We start from the raw sequence: 24,079 nt of genomic DNA, 5'->3' as shown, positions 1-24,079 counted from the left end.
ACGTTGGCGAAACGACCTAAGACGCTTTTATAGCTAACAACTGGTCGTTAAAGAAACGACCCTTAAGCAAAACGACTTAATCGCTGATAGCCATTCACCACTGCTGCTAAAAAAATCTGAGTCCATATATATTTCCGTTCCAGTCACTACCGGTCACCGTTTCAGCCGGCCAGGTTACATTTCTAGCCTGAACAAAGATGGCGGCAGCCAGCGAATTTCCGACAGAACTGGCGACCCGTCCTTTGGGCCTCACAGCTCTTATGGGACTTGATATTAATCAGAAACCTTTGCACAAAGCTATCTGGGAGTCTTTTTCTGTGAACAGGCATCCTGAGAGAGTTCCACTATCCTTCAGACTTTTACCAATTGATCACGAATTTTCCAAAGCAAAATCAAAGGTGAGCTTTCCTATCGCTTTTAAGTGTAGTTACTCTTAAATCCTTTGATTACGTGAAATTCTTCTTATTTTGGTTACATTTAAGCTCTTTCAGTACAGTGGAAGCTCACCCTTTAAACCCGAACATCAGTATGAATATTCTCCATACTTTTCCCAATACTTTCCTAAGGTAACAATCAAGAGCTGTAGTTGGTGATCATTTCCTTTATTCTCATGACCTTAGCTTAATGTTTGATTCTGGGGTTGTATAACAAGGAGAAATTAGATGCTTAAGGGTTAAATGGACACTATTTTCATACAGCAAGGGTGTCTGCATATAGGAAGCTACCACTGTTTCATTTTTCTTATACAATTTTATAAAGAAAGTTCTATGAGTGATTTCCACAAAATCATCAAAAGAGTTAATCACAATTCAATCATACCCCTGGGTTTTTTTTCCCAAGGAAGCATTCTCTTGCTTCCTTGAGTTCTGACTCTCTCAAACCTTTCCCTCCAAAGATTTCCTTAGTAATTCTCTGTACTGTCTGGCGTACAATTCTTAGGATGTTAGCTCAGAGAATCTGGAATTGGATCAACTAATGATCCTCTAATTTTTTCTTTTTTCTTTTTTCTCATCACTTGTCTGCTTGATATTGCATTGAAATTTTAGAAGTAAGTTCTGTCCCTGTCACTCGCGGGATTTGAAGTGTTAAGAGAACCTTTATCTTTGTAGGTGTGCATGGGGTCTCAGTAACATTTTCCATAAGTGAGGGCAGACACAGCCATGAGTGGGGTCACTAACATTGAAAATCTTAGCAGATAGCCATAGGAATGTAAGACCTCACAGAAGCAGTATGCCTCCTGTAACCAGAGTTACTCAGACCTCTGCTTATGCGAGTATATGCTGGCTTTTTATCACTGAGTCTTGTTTCCTTGTAGCGGTCTACCTATGAGTGGTACATACCAAAGGGTATCTTGAAGACAAAATGGATGCACAAACATCTTTATCTCTCTCCTGCTGTGGTGGTCATGTTTTATGAGTTGGATTGGGATGACGTTCAGTGGAAAGACAGGCAAACTGAATGTGCTTCAAAACTAGAAAGAGTCAGGTAATAACAAGAGAGTGAGATTGTTATCTTACTCCTCTATAACAGTGAACTTTAATTAGCACTAATGACATGACTGAAAATTTTTAAGTAATATGACAACTGTGGTTTGATTTTTAGACAAGAGGGTTCCATTGTATATATTGATTTTTATGACATTGTACAACTCAGAAACTTTATTCCACACTCTCTAATGGATACACACACAGAATAATGTATCAAACTAACACATAAATTTGAGCAAAAAACAATTGTTTAATAAACAAAAGAAAAAGACTTTTGTCCAATCATCAGCTTAATTAACAATTCCTGTGATTTAGAGTGCTATTCAAATAACAACCATGAAATACGTTTGTCATAACAACAGTAAGTGCTCTTCACACTCTGAAAACCTCCTTCTTTACCAAGCGACAATCAGATACTTGTAAGTTATAATAAGAACATTACAACTTTTGAAGTTGTTACTTTCGAACTTATCAGCTCATTGAATGCGAAAAAATATAACCAGTACAATGAATAATTTTGTATTCTATAACTTCAATCCTGTACATTAAACCATTCAAAGCAATCTTTTCATTTCTGAGCAGGACCAGTCTTCAAGACCAGAACACTAAGGTTGCTGTGGTTCTTATCCAAAAGAATGCTCCTCTTCCTCCAGGTAAACATCAATAAATACATAGAAGTCAGAAGATGATGTTATTAAGTAGAGAGTTTTAGATCCATGTTTAGTGTTTTCATGCTAACGTCAAACCATAAGTGACTGCCAGGTCTATCTTAAAAATCTGCCAGAGGCATTACAATGAGAGTTACATGTCATTTATTGAGCAAGGCATGGGCTGGAAAATGGGGAAAAACTGCACCCAAAGTGTTGAGTATGACTCAAGAGTGGTGTCTGTAATCAAGGTCAAGGGCACAGTTTCTTCCCACATAGAAAAACATGATTGTAAAACTGTATTTTAACAAGCTGGACCAGTGACTAGAGTACAATTAGCCAATCAAAGTCAAGAATTTAAGATTCCAACCTGTTGACATGCTTCAGAAAAAAATACATTATTTCATATTAGTTCCTGTATCCAAGGACTTGAGTACCCTTCATGGAGGAAATTTATGCTATTATAATGAATCACAGGTGATGATTTGCAAGCACTAGAGAGGGCAGCAACACTGTGCAGTGCATGTGACCTGTCAGCCAAATCATTGTTTGTCCTTCCACATACAGATCACTTGATTGGCTACACAATTAGGTATTTGTACAAAATTTATCATTTTCGATTGATTTTGATGAGATTGGTTTTCATTGAGTTTGCAGTTGAATGTAAAAGCCCAACCTTTGTCAAATATAGGAAAAGATTTATTTAGTAAGAGTTTCATATTTTTTCTATTGTATTTATTGTAGCTGATCAAGAAAAGTTACAAAACAGGACACAATAAAGACTAAGTTAGTTAGAATTATTTGGAAAAAGTGACAGTGAAGTAGAAAGAAATTGAAAAGCTTTTACATGAGTAAAGCCTCAGACTCTAGTAACCCTTTAACTTAGTCTCAAGATTTCATTAGTAATTCTCTTTACTGTCTGCCATACAATTCATGTGATGTTTGTGTGGAGAATTTGGAATTGGATCAACCAATAATCCTCCACTGGATATTTTTTCTTTATTCTCATTACTTGTCTGCTTGATATTGTACTGATGTGTGAGGAGAAATTTTGTCTTGGTCACTGGTGGGACTTAAAGGGTTAAACTAACTTTAGACTCACTACAAGTTGTTTAGTTACTTACATGGGATGAGAATGTTTTAAAAATAAGGGAATATCTATCAGAAAATCAGATGTTATCAGCATTTATCAAGACCTTCCCAAGAGAGTTAACAGCCTCTCTATTGATTTGTGTTTTCATCTGATTAACCCTTTAACTCCCAGATCAAATTTGTAATTCTCCTTACTGTCAACCATACAATTCTTATAATATTAGTTTGGAGAATTTTTGATCAGATCAACTACTTATCCCCAAATTGATATTTTTCTTTATTCTCATCTCTAATCTAGTTGATATTGTATTGATATTGTAAGGAGAAATTCTGTCTTGGTCACTCATGGGAGTGAAACAGTTGAATGATCATACTACAAGTTATCGTAGTCATTCATGGGACATGAAATTCATGCGCTTCAAAATAAAAAAGGAACAGGTTTGAAACTTATGAGATAAATATTAATTTTTCTTCTTCTTCTTTTTTTTTAAGGCTGGAGAATGCTTTTTATGATTTAGCACAGAGTTATTACCATGGAGAATGTAGGAGAGTTAAAGCCCACAAGGTGAGGTTGCAATTCTGGAAATTTGAGGGAGTAGGGAGAAGGTCAGGTTATTAAAATCCCAGCCAGGAGGAAGCAACAAGCCTGTATTTGCTTCTTGCTGCAGAAACTAGGGAGATGCAGTGGCAAATGTAATAAACTTTGTCCACTGTGGAATGGTCCTTGTCTAAAATTTATTTTCAACTGTCACTGTCTACATTGTCTTGTACATAGATGATACGTAGATGGATGACACAGATTGAAGATGAGGCCACAGTCTCTGAGTGTCTTGAATTGAATTTTCAACTAGTCAGTAAAAGGGGAAAAGATAGCGTTCTGGTTAGCTTTTTGGACTCTTTTGGTTTAACTGCCTTAGTTCGACATAAATTCATGCTAAAGCCATTGGGTTTTTTAGTAGGACACTCCCCCTGTACTAAGTAAATTTCTCTTCTCAGATCAAGGACAGAAAAGTATCAGTAACTAAAACTGTCTGTTGGAAAATGTGCCAAAATTCTGGGTCATATTCAATCCTGTATAACTTGCCTGGTAGCGCAATGTAATGTTTTTATAGATTACCTTTTCACTAGCCAGAATTACCATCAAAATAATTTTGTTGTAGCACAAAAAGTAAAATTTTATCAATATACGGAATGAAGAGACACTTATTATGTTTTCATGCTCTTTATGATCATTAGGAATTTCTTAACAAAGGAACTCATCAGGTGAGAACTTTAATTTGCAAAAGTGATCTTTGTATGTCAATAATTTGATGTGATGGATTCTACTCAAACTACAGAACTACATTTAGTGAAAGGCTGAGGGAAAGAGTTACCACGAATTCTAAGCAGAAAAAGCTTGTTGATGTCAGCTTTAAAGGGTGTTACTTTGAAATGTTTCTCATTCGGTGTCTTTTTTTTGCTACCCTCTTATATATATATTATTATTATATTCCACCAAAGACATCACTGACCACATTTTGCTTTGCAAATGGCCTCAACAATTCATAAATCTCTTATTTTGCTTCTCTACTGTTGTTGTAGCTATTGTTGGTGCGACACCAATTCAAGGTTGCCTTTTTCAATGAGCTAAGACAAGACCCTCACTCTGCTATCAAGTAAGTTCGTCAGTATTTATTTTTTTATTGATCTTACAATGACAACAATTAGTTGGCCAAAAGGTAGATCTCAGTGTTTCCCTTTTTTTTGGTTAAGGGGTCAGGAAGGAAAAGGAACTTTCAGGGCTGTATTAGCCAACTTTCTGTTAAGAGACTTTTTTGAGAAAAGAAAATATAAAGAGGAAAAGTAGAAATGAAAATTTTGAAAAGGACACCTTGTGAGAATATTAAACAATATACTTTCAGCTGACAGCAATGCTCGTCTCTGAAATGATCAGCAATTAGTGTAGGATTTTTACAAGGTATCTCAAGGTTTAGAACTAGGACAGTGGAGGAGAAGGAGCAAAATTTTTTTTATGAAAGAAAATGACAGAGAGTTTAAAGTTGTTCTGCCTTGCCACATGACAGCCAAAGACAGTTTACAAAATTGGCAACTCCTGCCACAGATTTCTTCCCCCAATATTTTCAGTCTTCCTGCCTTGGAGATCTCTCAACATAAACTCCCAAGTTAGTTACATTTGCATATTAACACACCAGACATCAGCTGATTGATGTAAGACTTTTTTAATTTTTAACCCCAGGCACTACAGGCAAGCATACAGTCTTCTTGGAGAAATCAAGACAACTGACATGAACATACTAGAGATCAAAGTTGTTGCTGGATTTATTAATTACAAGGTTTGTGTTTTTTCATATTTTAGAACTCTAATCAATATATATTTGGTGTATACCATTGTAATAATAGTTACATAAAAGTAATGATGGGAAGAAGACATTGTACATCTTGGATGAGTTAAAGACATGATCTCTTATCACGTAATTTTACATTTTTGGGATTATGTACTCCTTTTGTCAAAGATACAAGGTAAATTTTTCACCAGATACCTTAATTGTGCCGTTAAATCAAAAGATCTCCATCTGTAATTCTAAGTCTGAGGTGTACAGTCAAGTCGCTCTTAAGTGGGCACTTTATGGAGGTGGCCATTTAATAAGTTTATTTTAGAAAAATATGATCAGAAAGTTATGAGTGAACTATGGTACAGTAGTTATTTGGTATTTATTAATTCTTGAAATCAGTTTACCCACTTAACCATCCAATTTCATTTCAGAATGAAACTACATTATAGAATGTGTCGCTTACAACGTTGATGAAATATTCCTTATTTCTCTCTGATTTTATAACAAACCTGTCGGTGACTGCTTATGAGAAACACAGTACCAAAAATGTGTCCAACATTTTTTAATATGGTCACTTATAGGAGTGTTTTGGAAACAGTGACAAACAGAAACAAAATGGTTATTGGCAGAGTGGTCATAAAAAAACCAAATTTAGATTCAGTGGAATTTAAATGTCCTATGGGACCAATTTATCTGGTGATTTATATCCCTCCTACAACATATATTACAGACTTTTGAGTTATCCTGACAACCAAACAGTATTAATCAATTTTTATTAATATTATTGTTCCACAGATTTGCCGTCTAAGTTTCCGAGCATCAGCCCCATTAGATGCCATATCACAATTCAGAAAGCATGTGGATTTGTTTAAGGAAAAGGTTGGCTGCCCTGACTTAGCCTTTGAACACTCAGCCTGGCTCTCCAAACAGTGAGTATTTTTTCTGTTTAGCCTCCTCACTCTTAACTGGAAGGTCTGCATTCAGTTTGTTTTTTGGGCACTTACATATGTACAGCTAAAGTACCTCCCTCCACCCCAGAGTTGAAATAAGTATCGGCCAATTATGAAGGGAATTTGATAAAAATGCTGGGGGGTGGGGGCAGGGGGTAATCTACCAGACCTATATGTAGCATCAAATCCAGAGAGAGAACTTTTAGTCTCTTTATGCTACAGAAACCATGATAAGCTTTGATGTGGTGAGTCCTCTTTGGTTTGTGTTCTAGAAGGTTTTTGCTTTCAAAGAAACCCAAGCTGTGACCAGGATCTAACAACTCTTGTTTCTTAACAACATTAGATCAAGAACAGGTCAAGTTGAAGTGAAATTTTTAACTGAACTTTTCAACATAATGGAACCGAAGTGATGAAAAACAGGAGACTTTTAAATAATTTGTTAGTCAGTTCAATGATGAATAATTGTCAAATTTAATACAACATGCTGCATGGTAGGGAATTATAGAGGCTTAATCAATAACAAACTATGTGAAAAATTAATACAGGTTCAGTTTATTTGGAGAACTGTTTGATGAAGCCATCAGAAATGGTTTAACCGCCTTACAGGTAACAATGTAGAAGATCTGTGTTGGCATATTGGTTCAATGAATGAAATATTTATTTATTAAATCTACAAACAACAATACATCTGTAAGAAGAGAAAGAAATTCTTACTAATTATGTTACTAAGTATTCTGAATTGGTATTTAGAATAAAGAAAAAATTGTCTCCCATTATGTTATATCTCTTATGATAATTGTATGCAATATAATGGAGTGTTTTTCTGTTTTAAAGGTACTTTTTTGTCATCTCTTAACAATCATGAAGATCTTTTCTCCCCTAATTAAATTTTGGCTATAAACAGAGAGAGGCACCTTAATAAATAGGATTGATGTAAATGTGCCCAAACAAATCTGGTCTAGTGACTGATTAGAGTGTCCAAATCAGTCATACTCTCAGATTCTGGTAAAGACTTAACTGTTACTTTATCACAGACTCAACACCCAGGATTTTACTATCAACAAGCAGCAAACAATGCCATTGTCAGGAGACAGCTTTGCCAGGGCTTGTGTCATGTAAGTAAAATTATTATCATGCCAGAGGATTGCTGAGAAAGATCTGAAGGAACAGTGACAGACACAAACTCAAAGGAGCAATATTTTTCTTAATGAAAATGACCATTTTTTTATCATTAGTTGAAACTTACCAATATAAATTTGAAGACTAGAACTGTCTGACGTAGGTAATTTTGAAGTACAAATTATTTCTGAAGAACTTTTCCTGGAGGGCCTTACTCAGATAAATTGGGCTACATACTTGTGCACATGAGTGGACATAGCTACAATGGAGGTCAAAGCTTGTTGGGACAGTTATCAAAAACATATCCTATATCCAAACATATTACAAAAGGCCATCTTTTGCCAATTCAGCTGTGTACACAGAACTCCCCCCTCTAGGAATGTTGGTAAAGCCTAAGTTTAGGCACTAAACCTGGTAACATTTACAAAGCACACAAAATTTGAAATTGTTTTGTGGAGGGGCAGGGAAGGTTTTGATATAAGTAATATTGCCTTAGACTTTAAACCACCCTTGTAGTGTGGGATAATGTTGAATGTAAACTAGTGGCAAGAAAGAGTCATAGATTCCCTTCAGAGTACACCTAACCAAAAACCAATTAACTACCACTCAAAAGGGTCATTTGTTTTCTGCATATAATTAACTTTTATTGTTCATTGAGTCTGGTGAGTTACTTTTTAGTTAATACATTGGAATCTGTTATTAATTCATCTCTAGACTACCACTCCACTTACTATGAATCCCTTAGAAAATGCTGGAAATCTCGACTTCTATGGTCAGAGACCTTGGAGACAAGGTTTTCAAGGTAACTGCAAATATAAAATTTTTTCCTCTTGCAGTGTTTTTTAGAGTAAGTACAAAAGGTGTTGAGACACTCAGTAAGTTTCCTTTGCAAACCATGTACTGGTTGAAAAGCTCAGTGTTAGAATTTTGTTCCATTTGATAAGAGAAAACTTTTCGTGTATTAAAAACACTCTGTCAGAAGAAAAATCGTAAAACTTTTTTTTCGAGCTTATTTGAAACTTGATCTGTTGAGATGCAATACTTTCCTTTAATTTGTAGAACTGCTGGGTTCATTTGACTTAATATATTTGTAGGAACAGAACCACCAGATGCAGGAATAGAGAAGGCTGGAATTATAGCCTTGCAGTCCCAAGAAATCCAAGTGGACCATTCTGTAAGTGCACTGTATTGTTTGGCAGACTTTCATTTCAAGAAAATTAAGATCAGATAAATGTCAGGGAGAAATCATGGTGACAAATTAAGTTTAAATGCAAGGTTAATATGACTGTAAATTTTTGGTTGCACACAATTGCATCAATGAGCTTTCTAGCCAAACCAAAGCAATAATGAATTTGAAATCCTAATTGTCAGTATTACATAATACCTTGTTAGCAAATACTCTTACCATCAATCTCTTTATTTATGCCAACCTACTTTGTGTATTTGGTTGAGGTACTTAGAATATTGGCTCCTTTTTTTTTTCTCCCAGTGGGTTATCATTCCCCTTCTCAGTAGTGCAGTGGCTCAGTTTAAAAAGTACAAATCACCCAGGATGAAGAGATACCTGAGTAAGTTCTCTCTTTTTTCACTTTAACCCTTTAAACCCTAAGAGTGACCAGCATCAAATTTCTCCCTAAAATATCAGCCCTGAATCACATGTTAAGGTCATGAGAATAAAGGAAATGATCACCAACCAAAGAGGCTTTTGATTGGTGAACAAAATCTCCTTGTCAGCACCTTAGGAAATGTATAAAGAACAGTATGGAGAATATATAGACTGATTTTAGAGTGTAAAGGGTTAAGAACTTGGCAAGATGCAACTAAAAGCTTTTGTTTCTTCATGACAATGTACATGTAGTGCTTTTAAATGTTTTTTTTATTAAATTTACGAAGCAGAGTGATATAGTGTACATAGTCGAGGTCTATTGGCTTTTCGTATCTAATTAACAATATGACAATAATATGCAATAAGAATACTTGATAAAACATAAGGATACAACTGTACGTTGAATAGTAGTTACAATGATGATTAATATTGCATATGGATAACTGGGCAAGCTAATCATTTTCTACTGTATGCTCTGAAGTTCTTTCATGTTCACGTTAAAAGCAAGTCTTTTTTGTTAATTCTGCAGTGGTTCAGATGGGTGAGGAGTATTACCATGCTAGAGATTACAGTAAAGCTTTATTGTGAGTGTAGCATAAGAGAATGTTTCAGTTTAGAATCAGTAGTGATCAAGTATTGTACCACAGGCAGACCAGGCCGTTTGAAGCGTCTTCCTACGAAATTACTTTCGGTCGGAGGCCGTTACGTGAAAGAAATTTCGTGAAAAGACGCTAACTTACCACAAAATGAGTGGATTAATATTTCATTTAACTTTATTGAGGAATTCAGACCAAAATGTAATTTAGATGTGCATTTTTCAGGGCTTTATTCATAACCCTCGTAGATTTCTTCTTTAAGGTTGTTGGGAAAAGTCACCTGGGTGTAATACGTTAGTAAAACATCTTACCCAATATTTTGTTATTGTATTAGTGGTAAAGTCCTTGATTCAAGAAAACATCAGATGTTGAAAATTCACCTGAAGAGAAAACAAGATGTCAAACTAATCTTATTCACGTCATGTCGGTAAGGACTTACTGCCAATGGTCGTTTAAAGAGGATTTATGGAGGAACTTTTATTGTAGAACGAGTTTACGCTGATTCTTTCTGTTTTTGTCATCTACGACCCTGACACTGGTGATTTAGACATGGAAAGCACGCGCGCGGCTGAACGCGAGTTAAAAACGCGGGAAAGAGAGTTTCCTTGCCCGCATGGCTGATCTTTCGCGCGTGGATAACTCGCTTTTTGTCGAGTGCTACTATTACAGGATGAGCATGTTACGAAAGACAACTGAATTCTTATCACTGTATCATGTTTCATTTCTAATTTTTCATTGGAATTACAAACAGAATGAATGTCCTGAGCCCGAGCCAGGCTGTGACTTTGAAGCAGTGGAAGAAGCTAAAGAGCTATGGAAAACACTTAAAGTGACACCACAGGCGCCCCAAGTATTTACCATACAGATGGAACAAATAGCACCATTTGGTAAGAAAATGTCAACTCTACTGTGTATTTTTTTTTCACAGTTTACAGAGGCGGAAACTGAATTTAGCCGTAGAAACTCTTAAATTCAATTTCCAAATACAGCAACCAAAATCTTGTAGGGTAGAAAAAAACTTCTTTAATACCCTTTGAATTTAAGACTTGATAAAGAGACTGGTAAAATTTTTAAGTTCAAAATATTAATGAATGAATGAATTTATTTTATTTGTTTTATGCAAAGGAGCGTGTGATATTGTAATATTTCCTGTTGTTTTCAATTTTGTTCTTCCTTCAGTGGAATGCAAGGCAGTCTTTGATTCAGTTTCAACAACAGCAGATTCTACCATCCTTCTTCAAATTTTCTTAAGGTTTGTAATGTCTTCTTAGAGTCGCTTAATCCAAAACAGCTTTCACCTTTAACTCTAAAGATCTTATTAATTCTCCAAACCAATGATAGATTTTTCTTTTGATGGTGAGTCACGAGAATTTCGTTTTATACGTGACAAACAGATTCCATGATGCCGTGTGTCTGTTCATTAACAGATCACAGACGACGTCAAAATGTTGGAAATAACAAAAAAGTGATACATTTTCACATCTGCACTGCAATTATTTAGCTCTGTTATGCATGGTAACAATTCGGTGATTCTTTGTGAGCGTTATGAAGCACGCGATCTGACCTTAAACCTCTCTGGTTTTCACTCTGAACGCTTGGAAAAGGCTAATTTCGTACCTGATCTGCAGGAAAGCATTTCCTACGTGTAGGGCTAGACATGTTATCGTGCCATGAGGATTTGATGTTATATTTGACAAACAGATCCCCTGATGCCATACGTCTGTTCCATAATAGATCACAGACGACGCTAAAATGCTGGAAAGAACCAAAAGTGATACATTTTGACGTCATCTGTAATTTATTATTGAACAGACGCACCGTAACATGTCGTCTCTTTCTTGAATATCCCTTAATGGATCATTTTCTTAATTCTCGTAAACTGTCTTCGTTAAAAATTATCAAAGTATGGAGAATGTAAGTTGTGATTACTCATGGGAATGATATGGTTAAGAGGAAGCTTTTAAGAGACCACAACCTTGGTTCAAAACTGTCAGCACTGAAGTTATTTAGCTCTATTATGCATGGTGACGATTCGGTGATTCATTGAGAGCGCTTTTCGATTGAGTGTTGTACAGCAACCTAAAATAACCTCAACGGCAACTCAGGATAAAGGAAAATATCACGAGAAGCTTACGAAAACTCAACGTACAAACAAACTGCCATAAAGAGCGGGAAAAGGCGGGAGATTGGCAGAGATAGTGGCTCGAATTTTCAAGACCGATCTTTGACCGTAACGAGGAAAAACTGATGTAGTCCCGGACTACCATTGACAATCAATTCAAAGTTGTTCTAAATAAAGGTCTAAACACTTGTTATTGTTGTGTGTTGTTATATTTCAGGGTTTCTTGCCCATTTCCCATCCGATTCTCGAAGATTGCCGTTTTCTTTAGCAATCAGGTAAGTTAAAATATTCCTACATACGTTAGGCTAGTGTTACGTAATATGAAAGCACAGTTTAGTCTCAAGCTTACAATAGCAAGGTAACTACCACAGCTAACCGGAACGAAGGTCGACCATAAAATGCACCGAGGAGAACCGACATCAAACAACTGTGTAGAACAGTAAGTGTAGGAAACGCGGATAATAAAGGCATGATTGGTTTGGTTTTGCATATGGCGTTGAGCTGATGTCTTATTGTCTATGATCTTGAAGGCGTCAAAAGTGAAATGTAATCATTTGTGGTCACTTCGGGTGTGAATCGCAACATTTCGACTGCATACTGCCAGTCTTCTTCAGGCGAGGAGGTCGACCGAGTACGCGTCACTAATATGCTCTTGTGCTTAGCTGTGATTGAAATTTCACGGCTGTGATTGCATGCTTGGAACAGGCTAATTTCGTGTCTGTCTGCCTGTAATCATGCCATGACACTCTGGAAGCTAATTTGGTTGCATTTTCTACTGGCCTGACTCAATTTTCTTTTATCTTTTATCTTAGTTTTATAACCAACAGTGTGTTGTGGAGACTGGGTCCGCTCAAGGGGAAGGTGGATTGTATCTTCTTCCTGCAAAGACCAAAGTCATACCATTTCAACTAGTGCCCCAGCCTGAGGATGTTGGAAAACTACTTCAGGTAAAAAATTACTGAAATACTTCCCCATACGAGTCTTCGCACTCATCAATAATTTATTTGTATGAAATGATAATGTTGCAGTCAGCTGACGAGACTAGTCGCCAAAAGAGGAAAAGCTAATGGTCTTTTACTAGAAACTATCTTTAGAGTATTGCTGCCAGTCCAAAGTAAGATTGCCCCCCTCCCCCCGCTTCCCCGCGCTTTATCATTCCTAGGTGTAGAGTAAAGAATTTTTGCCCAACAACATTACTCAGTGATCCCAACCAGGGCTCAAACCCAGATCTCTCGGTCGTGTCACCGGCAAAGTTTGACAGAAAACTTTTTTCCGGATGAGACCGCTTTGGAGATTTCAGATTTAAGCTTTCTTCGTTGTGGTTCCTAGGTCACCTCCGTTGCTCTGGAGTTGGGGTCCCGTGAGTCTCGGTGTGCTGTACTGGTGTGGAGTGGCTGGGGAGGGGAGACTGGTAACCAAAACCTCCCTTTTGTTTCATATGGTTTAAAATCCGCCAGCAAAGAGGATCAGTTTGACTGGGATGAGTTAAAGGTCATCTCGAAGATCAAGTAAGTCATGCATGTTTTCCATTGAATCTTAAACTACGGAGTGAAGTTTATAGTAACAATTATTAACAGACGCAGAGGTGAATTATTGTTTCAGTTTATACCACATAAACTGATGACTAGTGATTCAAAACATTTTTAACGTATCTACCTCCCAGTTAGCCAATCAGTGCGCGTAAAGAACGGTATCCACTTGAATGGTAATTGCTTACAGGCCTGAATCACATGGTATTGAGAGTTCTTCGGAAAGTAATTAGTCTAATGAATAATTATGACCCCAACAAGGTGGAATTTATTGTTGATATCAGTTCCCTTCGCGAACTCTTTACGCCAGAATTGAACCGCGCAAGCCTAGAGTTAATATCACACTGAAGCACGAACCACCCGCCCTCGTAAACGAGCTGTATGGACTTCAGCTGGTTGTTGAGAGTTTGGAAGATACACCGCTGAAAGACATCAGGTATGCCTTTTCAATGTGTTTTTATTTAAGTGTTAAACAAGAACGTGAACCAGTTCCCTCCTCTCCTCCCGTCTATTTTTGATTTGAAAGTAATGCTTTCGCAACATGTCTCTGCCTTTCTCACATTTTCGCGCTTTTTTCGGTTTCCATGAACCTTACTCCTCTTTCAAGCGTTACAACAACAATATATGCCTTTTTTTAGAGTATGGCTTGGATTTCAGGACGAGCAGGAATCTCCCGAAAGAGGTGAGTGTTTTAAAACAACAACGTCTTCCCAAATGTTATATTGTCATATGTCAATAAAGATATTCAATCCGAGAGAGCCTGGGTATTTTCCTACGTCGGAAGATTAGAAAGTTAAAGCGCTTTTTGCTTGAGCGTCGTAAACCCAAACCACAGGAATCACAACAGCCAATCAGAAGAAAGGAAAATAACTTTAAGAGCCAATTAGAGTTCAAGGTAAAACCGAAGTTTTACATCTGATTGGTGGAGAGAGTGGCGCTAGTTTTCTGGACCAATCACACAGCGAAGTTAGGCAAACCCAATGTAATCTTGGTTTACTTTCAACACTTAGTTGAAAATTGCTCCAAATTGCTTTCATAATCTGACCGATTAATATGTTTTCGTTCAAAATGTCGAGTTTCTTTTAATTGTATTCCCAGGCGCTTTGATATACTCAGAAGTACTCGCAGCAGATCAGGCTGAGAGAGATGCAACGAACTTTTTGGAATTTACTGTGGATGGAAAGACTGATAAGGTATGAGAGGTTGTATAAAGGATGATACATAGGCGTGCATGGCTACGAATTTTATCTTCGACCCTTGCGTCTCTACCCGTAACCAACAAGCTATGCATTTCAGAGTGAAATTTGATTTGCGACACGTGAGTTGCTTTAGATTTGTGAACGGAAAACTTTGATGGTGGTGGTGAATTTATTGGTTTCTTCACATTGTGAACCTTATGACACAATGTACTTTTATCCTTTTAGACGTTTTGGTGTGTAGTATGGCTGTGTATTTTTACGACGTTGTCGTATTTTGACAACCGATTCAAATTGAAAACCAACGAATGAAAATACTCAGCGATGCCATACACCAAAACTTCTGATAGGTTATTCGTTATCCAACTGATTTATTTATACGAAGATGTCGTCCATTCATTTCTCCAATGGATCAACTAACGTAAGCATAGCCAACCATAGCCGACATTGCTGATGCTAACAGTATGCAGGACGCGTTTCATATTTGAACTTCGTAATGGGCCTTGTTCATCATGGAGTCTCTGTGGCTCAGTGGTAGAGCATCGGAGCGCGGAATCCGAAGATCTGAGGTTCGATTCCTCATGAGCACTCAGAAGTTTTTCTTTGTCTCACGCTCATGACAAGAAGATAAGATCTTTCTCATTTTCTCTACCGAGCTTAAAAATTAATTTCATACCCTACATCCTATTTACAAGATTTTTTTTCTTCCGTACAAAGTAACTAACTGTCGAAATAACCGTACAATATCGCAGGATATTTGTACTTGATGCGCCCATTGATTCTTTTTCATACTCTACTTAGTGCTTTTGGATACTTCGTTTGTCTAGTGTGCAGGAAAATTAGGCTTTAGCACCAATGAACCGTCGTAGTTCACGTCTTGCATATTGTCAATGTGTCCCTTTCGTCTTTTCTTCCTAGATCGAGAGGTCGTACTTCGTCAAATGCTCTCAAGTGGGATCGCGGACTGTAACAGCAAAGGTATAATACCTAAGTAAGCTGTAATTGCACCTTTAATCACAAATATTTGGGCGTCTGTTTAGAGAACTCAAGTCATATTTTCGTGCTATACGTAGCCTGCAGAAGAGGCGCAACATTTTTGCGTTTTTAAAGCGAACGAGGATATGCAAGAGGGGAGGAGTGCGTCATTTTTCTCCCGTCTCTCCCTCGTACGTCACTTCCGCTTGCCTCCGTTCACCCTATTGTGCATGTTCTGTTGGCTATGAGTTCCATTCAATACGTAGTTGAAAGATCTCTATACAATACCTTTAGATACGCAATATTTTTCTATGTTCTTAATCTCTAAGGATCAAGTTTCAAGTTAAGATATCTTACATTCTTTAAAAAGATTCATATTTTCTTGTTTTGTTTTTATGCAGATTACTTATACAGTAGATGTCCAAGTAGAACCAAATTCGTCGCCAGTCACTTGTACTTGTGCCAAGGTGAGATCACTCTTTTGTGTCTTAAAGAAAAGATAAAGCTACCTCTCAGTATTCTAATCCACAGGACTAAACAAATTTGCAAGCGCCGCGTAAATTTCCACATTTAATTTTAATCCTCGTTCGCTTTTTAATGTTGTTGCACTTGTGAATGTAAGTTGCACTTGTAACATGGAGCGCTTTTCGATTGACTGTCGTAAGACCATAACCAAAGTAATCACAACGGCCAATCCGAAGACAGGAGAATACCTTAAAGAGTCAATGAGAACTGAAAGTAAAAACAACAATACCCAAAGGGCGGGAAAACATGGCTTTATTATTGCATCTGATTGGTTGAGAAAGTGGCGCGAGTTTTCTGGACCAATCACAGAACACAAGTAATCTTAGATTTCTTTCGACACTCAATTGAAAAATCCTTCACATGGTGAATATAAAATCACGACGTCTTTTTGCTTTCTTCTTTCTCTACTGTCCTGATTTATACCCGCCCTAGGAGGAAAGTGTTGTTATCAAGACTGTTACGCCATTTGAAATCTCTTTGTCTCTGACAAATCTCAAGGTAAGGGAAAGTAGGCAATATTTTTTTACGCTGCAATTTTACGTCTCTTGGAATCGATCAAACTTGCGCTTTTGGCTATCTGTGCAAACGTGCTCTCGCTCTTGTCTCAAATTTCTTTCTTACTCTGAAAGTTACGGCATAAATTAATGCATTTATAAATCCGTCAAAATTTTTTTATCGTGGCATAACTCTGCGAATATAAACCTGGTCTGGACCAACACGCCTCTGAATTAGGGTACTGTTGTTGGAATTGTTGATTAGCGTCAAGGCAACGCCGCAGTAAACGATGGTTTAAAAATGAATTTATAATTTCGCAAATGGCTGAATGTGTTTACCGTTTCTTACAGCGCTACACGTCAACCGTAGCATAACGTAAGGAAGCCGTGTAGAATTCCATTGGGGTTTCCGTACACAGACCACGCAAATTTGGTTGATATCACGTTGGAGTTTTGCCAAAGACGGCTAATAAATGTACAAAGATTTTATACGCACGTGCCGATCTGCCAATTTGATCTTTTGTTTTGTAACACCCTCATTGTGGTCGTCATGGTTTGCTTTGAGTCCATATTTACAGGGAACTAAAATTAATTGCATTTTCGTTTTTTTAATTCTTTTTTTTTTTTTGGGGGGGGGGGGGGGCGTGTACACCACAGCAATTTAATGAGCCTAAATCATTGATTTGCGTTTATTCTCAGTTGGAGAGACTGGATCAGCTGTTCGAAGAAGAACCATTCCTCTTATTAGCTGGTATCAAATGCACCTCACCTTGGCCTGTTACCATGGTCACCACTACATTGAATATGGTGAGGTTGTAAACAATACAATTTATGTTCGCAAAAACTGGGTTTGTCTTCCTTAAGAAAATATAATCGAGAAGATAACAAGTCGATGGAGCAGGAGAGCATATGCAGCCTTTCCTCTCCCCTTCCCCCCCCTCCCCCCCCCCCACGCCCCCCCACGAGCCAGGATGGGAATGTAAGCCAGTGCATAGATATACACTTTAACCTAAGTGCGTGATTTCCCCCGCCGGAACTTTGCGATTTAACTCACTGAAGAAAAAGCAGTCTGAGCAATTCAAGCTTTATCGGGGATTGACGGGGAACCTATATCTTCTAGAGAATAGTCGGGTGCTACTTTCAACTATGGTAGAAAGAACAAGCAGACATTCTGGACAACTGTTTGTTTGTTTGTTTGATTTCAGTCTCCTGAAGTGAATATTGTGGGTGAAGAGATGGGATCGCAGCTGCAAGGGAGTAAGGATTGCATGTCTGTGTATTACGAGAATAACCGATCTGAATTAGTTAAGGATGCGTCTACTTGCACTGCCGTCCCAAAAAATCCGTGAGATTGTCGTTGTTACAGCGTATCGGGCTTCTTTTTAACTAATCGCCAAACATTTGGGGAAACTAGACAAGGTTGACCGATTTTTTGGACCAAATCTGCAGGGGAATACGATGGGAATTTTCCTGAGGGGCTTCAAGGCTTTCAAGGCCCCCTCCTCATACTACACAAGGTTGAGCGATTGTGTAGACCAATGGAGAGAGAGGGGGGAAATCTACGTGGGAATACGAGGAGAATTTTGTTGAGGCGTTTTCAAGGCCCCTCTTCATTTAAAACAATGACCAACGGAGGAAGGGGGTAAGAATTTGCATGGGAACAGGAGGTGGATTTTGTTGACGGGTTTTCAAGGCCCCACTTGGTGAAAACATACAGCTTTGCGATTTGTGCCCCTATATGCAAATTGCGGGTTTCAAGATTTCTCGTGAAAATTTGGCAATTATTCCCAACTTGCTAGCTGTTAAATCTTTACAGGATACTTTGTCTCTTTCTCCTTCTAACGTCATGTATGGTGGTCCCAGTCTCTTTGCAACAGGGTGAAAGTGCGTCGGAATGCTACTGCTTAGCTGTTAAAGAGGGTGTCAGTAAAATGAAGGTCGTGAACATTGGAAGTCTTGCCCTCCAGTGGAGACGGTAAGTCCGTGATTACACTCGAGGGACTAAGAAAAGTGAGATAAATATTGAGACAATTTTCAATGGAGTACCCAATGTAATACCGAACTGCATTCAAAATTTGGTCCGCCTTCCTTTGCTCTGTGATTGGACAAGGAAAGTTGCGCAACTGTCTCTCTCAACCAATCATGAAATGCAGAGTTTAAACCAATAGCGACTTGGCCCACCTGCGTTTTCCCGCGCTTCAGGCAGTTTGCTTGTTTTTTCTTCGTGTTCTCATTTGTTCTGATGTGCCGATTTTATTACTTTGGTTTTTGGTTTTTGCCAACACTCGGTAGATCCACTGATGCCTTTTCAACTGAACCTTATTTAGGAGAATATGTCCCAATCCTTTCGTTGCTTGATTTAATCATTTTAAATTTTTTAATTCTCCAGAACTTCTGCGGCTGATAAGTTTCCAGTTGTGGTGACAGAGCTCACTTTCCCCTCTGTAACAGTAGAGGGTGTTCCTTTTGCGATACAGGCAGGTACGTATCCAGCAATGTTATTCATACGGCAATATGCCAAGCGTCAAAATCAAACTATATACGAAAGGGTCTTTTCATGCTTCTCGCTGTTGACCTGATAATATCGTGCAGCTTTTGTAGAGGCATCGTCGTCCAAATGTGACTGGGAGAACAAAATTGAGTGGTACACAAAATTTAGTAAAATTGCGGGCAAATTAGCATAAACACGATGAAGTCGATAAGGTTGTGCAAAAGCACTCTTCCCGCGCTTTTTACAGGGTTTCAAATTGTTCGAGAGATGGGTAACAAACGCGGGAAAGTTAGTTCTAAAACCTTACACGCACTAGGAGAAGCTACTCATAAAAAAACGTGGTTAAACTCAGTGTTAATAAATGTATAGAGGGGGTACGTTTTTTGACATAATTTGGTGTTGCGTCGGTTGGGGTATTGCACAATAGTTGTTTTATCAACAAAGTTTATAAAATAAATTGGTCTCTGTAAAGAGTTTCTCAAGCTGACTTTTCGAGCGTCAGCCCTACGTCGATACTTCAGCTGTAGAAATCCTTGGTCAATGGCCAATTTACATTATCACTTCAGTTGATGAAACCAAATTAGCTTTAAATATATGTATTTGTTGATGAATAGAAAAGGAAAGGCGGTAAATTTTAAGCTCCGTAATAAAGTAAAGAAAGATATTTTCCTTCGTGTCACAAGCGTTGGACAAAGAAGAAGTGGAGCTTGCCATTCGAGAGCGGAATTCGAAGTTCTGGGGCTCTAATCCTCATGGAGACACGCCCTCGTTACAAGACCAAAGGGAAAAAATGTATTTATTGTACCGTTTTTTTTTCAGATTTGCCTGCATACGGCTGTGTACAGACTCCACTTTTCGCAAGCTATCTCGTCCGCAATAGAACGCTTCAAGTCCAGGAAGTCGAAGTCACAGTGGAGCCAAGTGACGCCTTTATGTATTCAGGTCATAAACAGGTTAGTTCAGCTTACTTGCTACACGTAAAACATGTCTCATCCGAGGGGGTTTGGTGAAATAATATACTTGAAGAAGTATATTATTGGCTACTGCGCTGTGATTGGCCAGTCAAACTCCCAATATCCTTTGCCATTTATCTACGAGAAACGTGGGCGGAATTTGCCAGAAGCCAACGCAACTTTGTGAATAGTTGTTAACGATGAATTTCTTTTCCAGATTCAATTTCGTCTGCTGCCAACTGGCGATCAGAGACTCAAGTTCAGTTTGTACCCTCTTTACGCCGGCTTTTTGACTCTTCCCAAGCTGCATTTCAAACTGCCTCGCTTTCAGGTTAGCTGGGATGAATATGCGCAGAAACTGGTTCCGACCAATGTTTTTATAAAGGTAAGAAACTTTTTTATGTCCAAAACGTGAAAAAATGCAACTATTTTGCAACACGTTGGCAGAACATCGGATAACGGTCAAGTTGGTATGTTATATTTGTTAACACAATTATCGTTCTAATTCGGTTCACTATATTAATTATAAATTATTCAAGTTTTCGATTACCGTAACGTTAATGATTCTAATCGCCACACTGGCTTCTCGCTGAAAGGCTGTATCCTTTAACCCTTTCACTCCCAAGATATTTTTATTAACTCTCCTTACTGTCTGTCTTACGATTCTTTAGATGTTAATTCGGAGAGTTTGTCATTGGATCAACTGATAATCCCCCTAATTGCTAATTTTTTTGTTGGCATAACTTGTCTGCTTTATATTGTTTTGATATTGTAAGGGGAAATCCTGTCTTTAGTCACTTATGAGGACTTCCTGACTTGAAAGTGGATGTGAATTCTCAGGCCCGGTGGCCGTATTTGCAACACCTCTATGGCCCTGAAACGAAAAGACAAAACAAAACAAAAACAACAACAACAAAATAAACAGCTGCATTAACCTTGTTGGAAGGGATGGCTGTGTAATGTGTTATTACACAGCGTGGACTGACTTTCTGAACAAATCACACATACCAAAAATTTATTTGTTATCAGTGTTAAAAGTTAGCACGTAGGATATCCTTGCGAAAACAGGTCCAGAAGTTTTTTGTACAACTAGCGACTGGAATACCAGTGATTAGTTATAAAATGGAGTAGTCACAACTTTTAAAAGTTAGCATGTAGGATATCTATGCAAAATCAGTTATAGAGGTTTTTACCATAATTAGCAACTGGAAATTCAGTGGAAAACTCATTTTTAACGTGTCTGTTATCACACAGCCTCGAGGCCGGGAATTGAAACCTGAGAAGAAGCCTGGTTACGAGTACTAAAGATAGCTAATGGAACAGAAGAGACTGGAGGCAAACTTTCCAGTTATAGTCACAACAGGATTTTAAGCAGCAAAGTGATGCAGCGGAGATTTGAACCGCTGTAAACTGCCAGCCACATGAAGGAAATTCTTTAGTGGGGGGCTTTTGTCCACTGGCTGGTGAATTGCAGGATGTTTAAGGCCAAACAACTCTGTGGTTAACAGATACGCTTACGTGTTTTTGCGCGCATGTCGTACTGATATCACGTAGAATCAGTTGCACTACTTCCTTTGGGTGGATTAAGAAATTAAGAGTAGCGCTATTACATGGAACGACGACTTGCCTGACGATTTTTGCTCCGTTTGTGAATTTCTCTCTCTTGTTGAGTTGGGGTGACATTTCCCAGTTTTGTTCATATTTAACCCTTGAAATTTCGGGTGGAGCGCTTTTTGACTAAGTGTCGTAAAACTGAAACCAAAGTAATCCCAACAGCCAATCAAAAGAAAAAAAATACTCTGAAGAGCCAAGAGAAATCAAAGTGAACACAACCTGTCTAAAGCGCGGGAAAACACGGGCGACTAAGTCGTGGTTGGTTTTAGTTTTGCATCTGATTGGTTGAAAGAGAGTGGCCCAAGTTTTCTGGATCAATGACAGAGTGGAACAAACAAACGTAATCTTGGATTGAAAATTGCCCTATGAGCTCAAGATTTCTTTCGCGTGGTCGTTGACGTGGGCCAAGCCTGAATCAATTATCACACAGAGAAATCAAAAGCGAATGATTTAACTGTTTCTAAGTTGAACTCGTTCAAAACTTAACAACGAAACAGGCTCATGGTTTTTAGACACCTGGACAGTATGAGGCTACGTAGTTGCGTAGCCAATCAGATTGCAGCATTTGTGAATTTCTACTGATATGTGATTTATGATATTTCTGTGAATTTATAGCTTATACCGTCGATTCTTAAAGAAATTATCGTTCCTTAGCAAGGAAATTGTAAAAGTCAACATAGTCTTAGTCATTTAAACTTAACTGGAAATAATGGAAAAAAACAACAGCAACAAAACAAACTGGCAATACAAAAATATTTAAACTACGACGAATGACTAAAATTAATGGCAGCAGCCATATTTTTTATTGAAATTTAGGAAATAAAAAAAACAATGTTATGTTGCTATGTTTACCTATTACTTAAAGGATCTATAACACAAGAACAACCCAAAAATCTTTCAAGGGGATCGGGAAATTCGAAATGTAAAACATGTCAGAGCTTCCAAATGTCTCTTTTCTGACGAAAGATGAGCATTATGTAAATCTGCTTAGTTATAATGGTACTATAGTACATTTTATAAATAAGCTGCCTCTCTGCCAATCAGACACGGGTGTTAGTCATTTATATTTTTACATATTGTGCTTGGTATAAGTGTATTTGTTTTGTGTCTAAAATATTAGTTGAGTTAATAATAACCGTTGTTTTTCACCTTTTGACAGAAAAAAGAGACCCCGACAGGGTGAATGATGAGAACTGCTCGAAGGGAACAGAGCTAAAAGTTTTTTAATAGACTTTTTAAATTAATAGAAAAAAGAAGAGAAAGTACTCTATCCGGTATTTCATTAAAATTAAAAAAAGAGCTATCCCAAATTAGGGAAGATCTAGTTCAATTTTTTGTGCTTTCTTTTCCAATATTCTCAGAAAGATGCATTGGTTACGTACTCAAGAATTTATTTGTTTTTTTTTACATAAAAATGATATTTCTGATATAATAAGCGCAACACAATGTTCACGCACGTAAGGCTGTTAAGTAAAGAGAAATCAGTAAAGTTAAAACGGTATTTGATTCATCAACATTCATCCCCATGCTCAGTTGTAATATGGTATAGGAAAAATGACTGATCAGCGAGCTAAGCCAAGCTGGGACAAAAGTGTTCAAGATACGATACGACCAACGGGAATTTTTCAGGGGGGGAGGGTGGGCCGTTCACCTCTTCGTGGCTCCGCTGAAAATTGAGCTAGAATGAATCATGTTCACGCCAAACCAGAATTTAATATCGGAAATTATGTAAATAGCCGTGAGACTGCTCAACTAGCCATGACATACCCATTATTAAATGTATTTCAACTTCGCATATCATCATGAGTGTTATGAATAGTAGTTTAGGTATAAAACGAACCACTAAAATCTGGTTTGATTTTTTTTTGTCAAAACCTTTTGTAAGGTTTTGTTAGCAAAACCTTCAATTTTTTATGAATGATTTTGATGTAGCATCTTAAAGGATCCTTGTCAACCCCACGCCTCTACGGAGAAATTCGTTCATATTAACTCAACGCTTAGCAGAAATGGTGCCGGTCTGTAAACACTTTTTGGCGACGCGCTCCACATTTAAATAAAAACGTTCAGAGATAAAAATACGACTAAAGAAGGGGATAACGGATACCTGACGAAGTTCTGAAGAAATACAGTCTGGGGTTATCTGCTCCAGTAGAGAAGGGTCACTTAATAAACAAAGAAAACAGCACACAGAAGAAAAGATTGCCTTTTGTCATGCAAAAACACGCGGCTTTACCGATCCGATCCTCAAGAACACACTGGTGGGAAAATGGCACCTTATTCAAAATTACACCGGAAAAAAAATCATTAAAATAAATCCCGGTCAGATATAATCTTTGAAGACAGAAGTTTA

At 37.7% G+C, this 24,079-nt stretch overlaps 1 protein-coding gene across 1 annotated transcript; it reads left to right on the top strand.

The window, feature by feature from the left end:
- The first annotated feature begins 197 nt into the window (after positions 1–197).
- Positions 198–22,570, top strand: LOC131787517 (trafficking protein particle complex subunit 11). The gene is made up of 35 exons (XM_066162383.1): positions 198–398; positions 1,316–1,485; positions 2,070–2,140; positions 2,612–2,726; positions 3,719–3,791; positions 4,463–4,489; positions 4,808–4,881; positions 5,463–5,559; positions 6,355–6,488; positions 7,055–7,115; positions 7,544–7,624; positions 8,343–8,430; positions 8,723–8,802; positions 9,118–9,196; positions 9,764–9,818; positions 10,093–10,114; positions 10,180–10,257; positions 10,582–10,717; positions 11,010–11,082; positions 12,170–12,227; positions 12,765–12,899; positions 13,282–13,460; positions 13,792–13,917; positions 14,120–14,163; positions 14,580–14,674; positions 15,596–15,655; positions 16,054–16,119; positions 16,610–16,675; positions 17,371–17,478; positions 17,877–17,928; positions 18,535–18,646; positions 19,061–19,152; positions 19,982–20,115; positions 20,333–20,500; positions 21,370–22,570. The coding sequence occupies exons 1-35, from the start codon at positions 198–200 to the stop codon at positions 21,418–21,420; spliced, it is 3,261 nt and encodes a 1,086-aa protein (XP_066018480.1). The 3' UTR covers positions 21,421–22,570.
- Positions 22,571–24,079: the final 1,509 nt, after the last annotated feature.

This window comes from Pocillopora verrucosa, chromosome 2, assembly GCF_036669915.1.
Source record: "Pocillopora verrucosa isolate sample1 chromosome 2, ASM3666991v2, whole genome shotgun sequence".
NCBI lineage: Eukaryota > Metazoa > Cnidaria > Anthozoa > Scleractinia > Pocilloporidae > Pocillopora > Pocillopora verrucosa.
Note: the sequence above shows the minus strand (reverse complement) of the source record. Positions and strands in the feature narration are given on the sequence as shown.